General features: G+C 45.6%; 1 protein-coding gene across 1 annotated transcript in view; it reads right to left on the minus strand.

Moving 5' to 3' along the window:
* The window catches only part of GRIP2 (glutamate receptor interacting protein 2), a 58,659-nt gene that overhangs the window by 21,310 nt on the left and 33,738 nt on the right, over window positions 1–3,611 (minus strand). Inside the window, exons 14-16 of the mRNA XM_009999292.1 lie at window positions 1,839–1,905; window positions 889–1,034; window positions 453–597 (exon numbers count right to left, since the gene is read on the minus strand). Coding sequence (XP_009997594.1) covers window positions 453–597; window positions 889–1,034; window positions 1,839–1,905 — 358 coding nt within the window. The remainder of the gene's footprint in view (window positions 1–452; window positions 598–888; window positions 1,035–1,838; window positions 1,906–3,611) is intronic.

Below are 3,611 nucleotides of genomic sequence, written 5' to 3' on the forward strand. Positions count from 1 at the left end.
GCAGGACACACCACTGCCCTGATCATGAGCCACAGTTAAGCAATAGGTGAGTCCTGAACAGTTTACAATGCTTTTTGTGGGCAGGCTGGACTCTCCTCAGTGCAAGATATGTGTGGGCAGTCACAGACTAGGAAGCACCTCTGTGGAAGAGGGGCAGATAAATACCTTTTCCTGGCTGCTGCACTCAGCTGGCACACTGGATCTGACTCTTCCAGAAGTGCCCTGCTTTGAACCTCTCTCATTCCCCTGACAGCTCAGTCCAACCATCCCACATCTCCTGCATGTTGGTCTGCAGAGCCAGACTGGCAGGGCTGTCCCTGGATACCTTCCTAGCACCTTTCCTTTTTTAGCAGACTAGAACTTCAAAGAAGAGTTTATGACAGCAGAGGAAACTTTGCAAACTTCAAGATCCCTTATTATATCGATTCAACCCCTCTGCCCCCAAACCTCACCTTTCTGCCAGCCCTCGTTTAGTCAAGCCTGAAATGACAATAGGATCAAAGGGTTCTTCTGTCCCAGAGATGGTTATTCCCAGGGGGCCACCGTATCTCTTCAGCTCCACCGTGTAGATAATAGCCCCTGTGGTCTCCTGCTCATCTGAAAGAGAAAACAGGAATGCAGAATTTGTAAACAAGCCATATGAAAGAGGTCATAGGAAAGACTTGCAGCATTTGGAAGCAAAAACCTAAGGTCTTCAGTCATGCTCATACCAAATAGGATTTTAACCTTCCATACTCCATTTAAGGGCAGCATAACAAAAATAGACTATAATCAATTGGAAAGTGGTGACCAGACAAGCAGCATGCCCTTATCTTTGTTGGTTTGCACTACCTATTGGGAAATGTCATTACAGAGGACAGGCACCAGTTTGCATCAGGATTTCTGTACCAGAGTTATCTTCATCCTTCCTAATCTTCAATTTGACCAGGTCTTCACACTGCCTTAAAATCTGCACAGCATCCTCCATTGAGCAATTGTCGAGTCGGATGTTATCAATGGCTAACAGCTTGTCTCCTGGCTCCAAGGTTCCAGTTCTATGTAGAAAGGAAAAGAAAACTAAAAGTACATTTGTATTTGCCTTTCACATCCCGTGACACCTTCAGTCCCACAGTGGCAATGGCAATGTTAACTTTTTACTGTCCTTGATCTTTCCTCACGTACAACCAAGTTTGGATGGAGTTTGGAACAATTATAACTTAAAGACAGGAAGTTTATGTAGAGCCTGCATCGACACAGAACAAGGCAGGAAGATTAGATATATATTCTGGGTAACCTACAGCACAGAAAAGTGCCTGATGTTTAACTGACAGATATTCTACCTCTTATGGGAACTGTTGTATGAGCACTCCTAGGAAAGAGCCCACTGGCAGCACTAAATTCCTCTAAAAGCCTTGCTATGAGGTGCTGGGAACAGAGGTGAAGTCAATAAATGCTGAGTTATTTGTACAGTTCTCCACCAGTGCCCACAATTCACTCATTCCATTCACCTGAGCAGGAGCTGAGACAAAGCAAACTACCTGATGAGCCATAGCACCTTATAGGATATATGGAGCCCTTTACTGTATGTTCTTAAATGCTAGACATCCATCACCTATAGAGTCAGCAAACCTCTGAAATCAGTGCCCTGGTCACCTTCTCCAAGAGCTCAACTCTACTTGCTTTAATACACTGTTGATTGCAAACCTGACTGTGGTCTAAGACAAACCTCTAGGGTTGAGACTTCTTTGGATGCTGGCAAAACTCAAACCCAGGTGCTGCTCCTTGGGCTTCATTCTACTTGTCATCACCGGGCTGGACATTTTGCAACAGGTTTGGCAGGTGGGAAATTCTGCACTCACCTATGTGCTACACTCCCCTTCTTGATATCAGAGATGATCAAAGGTTCCCCAGGCTTTCTGCTCGCAGCTGCAAAAGAGACACATGGTTACAAAGCTGGGTGTTGGGTCTGCTATCTACAATAGGGATGGTTATTGGAGAGAAGTTGTAAGGAAAGGGAATTTATATTTCTTTGACAAAATGATGCTCCACATTTGAACTCTGGAAGCCACACCAGGAAAAAACTGCAAATTTTGTTGGTTGCCTTTTGCCCAGGTTAGCTAACTGGTTCTTTCAGCCTCCTCCTGAAGGGAAGGACATGTAGTGTCCAGCAGCAAGAGGTGGGATTGCCCAATCCCAGCTCTGTTAAATCTCTGACATGAGACAGCAAGTGAGCCTCAGGCTCTGGCAGCAGTCAGACATCAGCACCTTGCCTAGGGAGCACCTAGCTCAGTGCTGTGGTTACTGAAAGCCTTTCTGTGCTCTACAAGGAAAGTTGGCTGTGTTATTTTCCAGGTGGAAAATAACCCAGGAAGAATTAGATAAAACACTGTTCTCTAGCTGGTTCAGCTCCCCAGGCCACTTCATCAAACAACTGGAAAAACCAGGGCTGGTGTCAGTGCTGGAGCTGGAAGGGGTGGTTTCCAACTCTTATTTCCTGTTTGACTCTGATAATTTTTCAGCCCACAAGAGATGCAAGCACACATCTCTGGGAGCATTTGCATTTTCAAATCTGCCTGCAAGACCTGCTGCTCTCTTGAGAAACCCAAGATTTCTTAGATTTATGACTTGAACCCCTCCTGACCTCTCTGCCATCTACACACCAAATATATGCCAAGAGCATCCTTTTCATCTCATGTCACTCCGTCCTGCCTTGCTATGGGAATTGTATTGTCTCATTTAAAGCTGACAGAGCTTCTCAGCAAAAGCTGCGTAGGAAGGGAGAAAATTACAGCAACTGAAGATATCAGGTGCAGGTCAGAGATTAAAATATCTGTGATGCATGAGGCTTCAACCACACAGAGATCCACCTGAACAGCAGTTAGAGAGCACCCCAGAATGTCAGACATAAAGGAATAAGTGCTTCCTCTTACCAACCTCTCTGCTCAAGATTTTGCTGTTGTTTATGTTCATTTATAAGATTTTAAAACAGACAGGATAACCCAACACTTTCAAGGATAACTCTCCCAGATGTAATTAAACCTCCTGTATTGAACAGGGAGAAAAGACACCAATCTCAATTGTAACAGGGCTGAGTTTGGTTAGACAGTGAAGAGCAGACCCTGACTGATTTTGTAACAGGCACAGCAATGCAGCTGCTGGATGGTACGGAGTCTGGTAGAATTATTTTCTCCATCTCTCAGTGCAATGTGGTGCCAAGCAGTTTTGATCTGGACACTCACATCCAGCTTGTGGCCTCAAGTCAAGGAGAAGTAGATGAGTTGTAGAGATTCATCAAGGGCTCATGCCTATATTCAACCTGCCTGTGTCATGGGCCAGCCAGCAGATACAGGCCAGGCAGAGCTGAGTAGTGGCAGGGATGGATGAGGTGCAGCTCACACAGCTCAAATCCATGCAGAAACCCCCATGCTGATGGAAAAGTCCACACACCATGGACGGTGGACAGATGTATCACCCTGCTATTACTATTCCTGTTTTCTTATTCAATATAGGACATGTATTTCCTGTTGAAAGTTGAACAACAAGGCGCTCTGAGTGGCAGTGAAGGGAGACCCTGTTAGCACACCCCGAGCCCTGGGTCGGGCTGGCGTCACTGCCTGTTGAATCTTTCCCTC

This window comes from Chaetura pelagica, unplaced genomic scaffold (genome assembly GCF_000747805.2).
Source record: "Chaetura pelagica isolate M959 unplaced genomic scaffold, ChaPel_1.0 scaffold316, whole genome shotgun sequence".
Taxonomy (NCBI): domain Eukaryota; kingdom Metazoa; phylum Chordata; class Aves; order Apodiformes; family Apodidae; genus Chaetura; species Chaetura pelagica.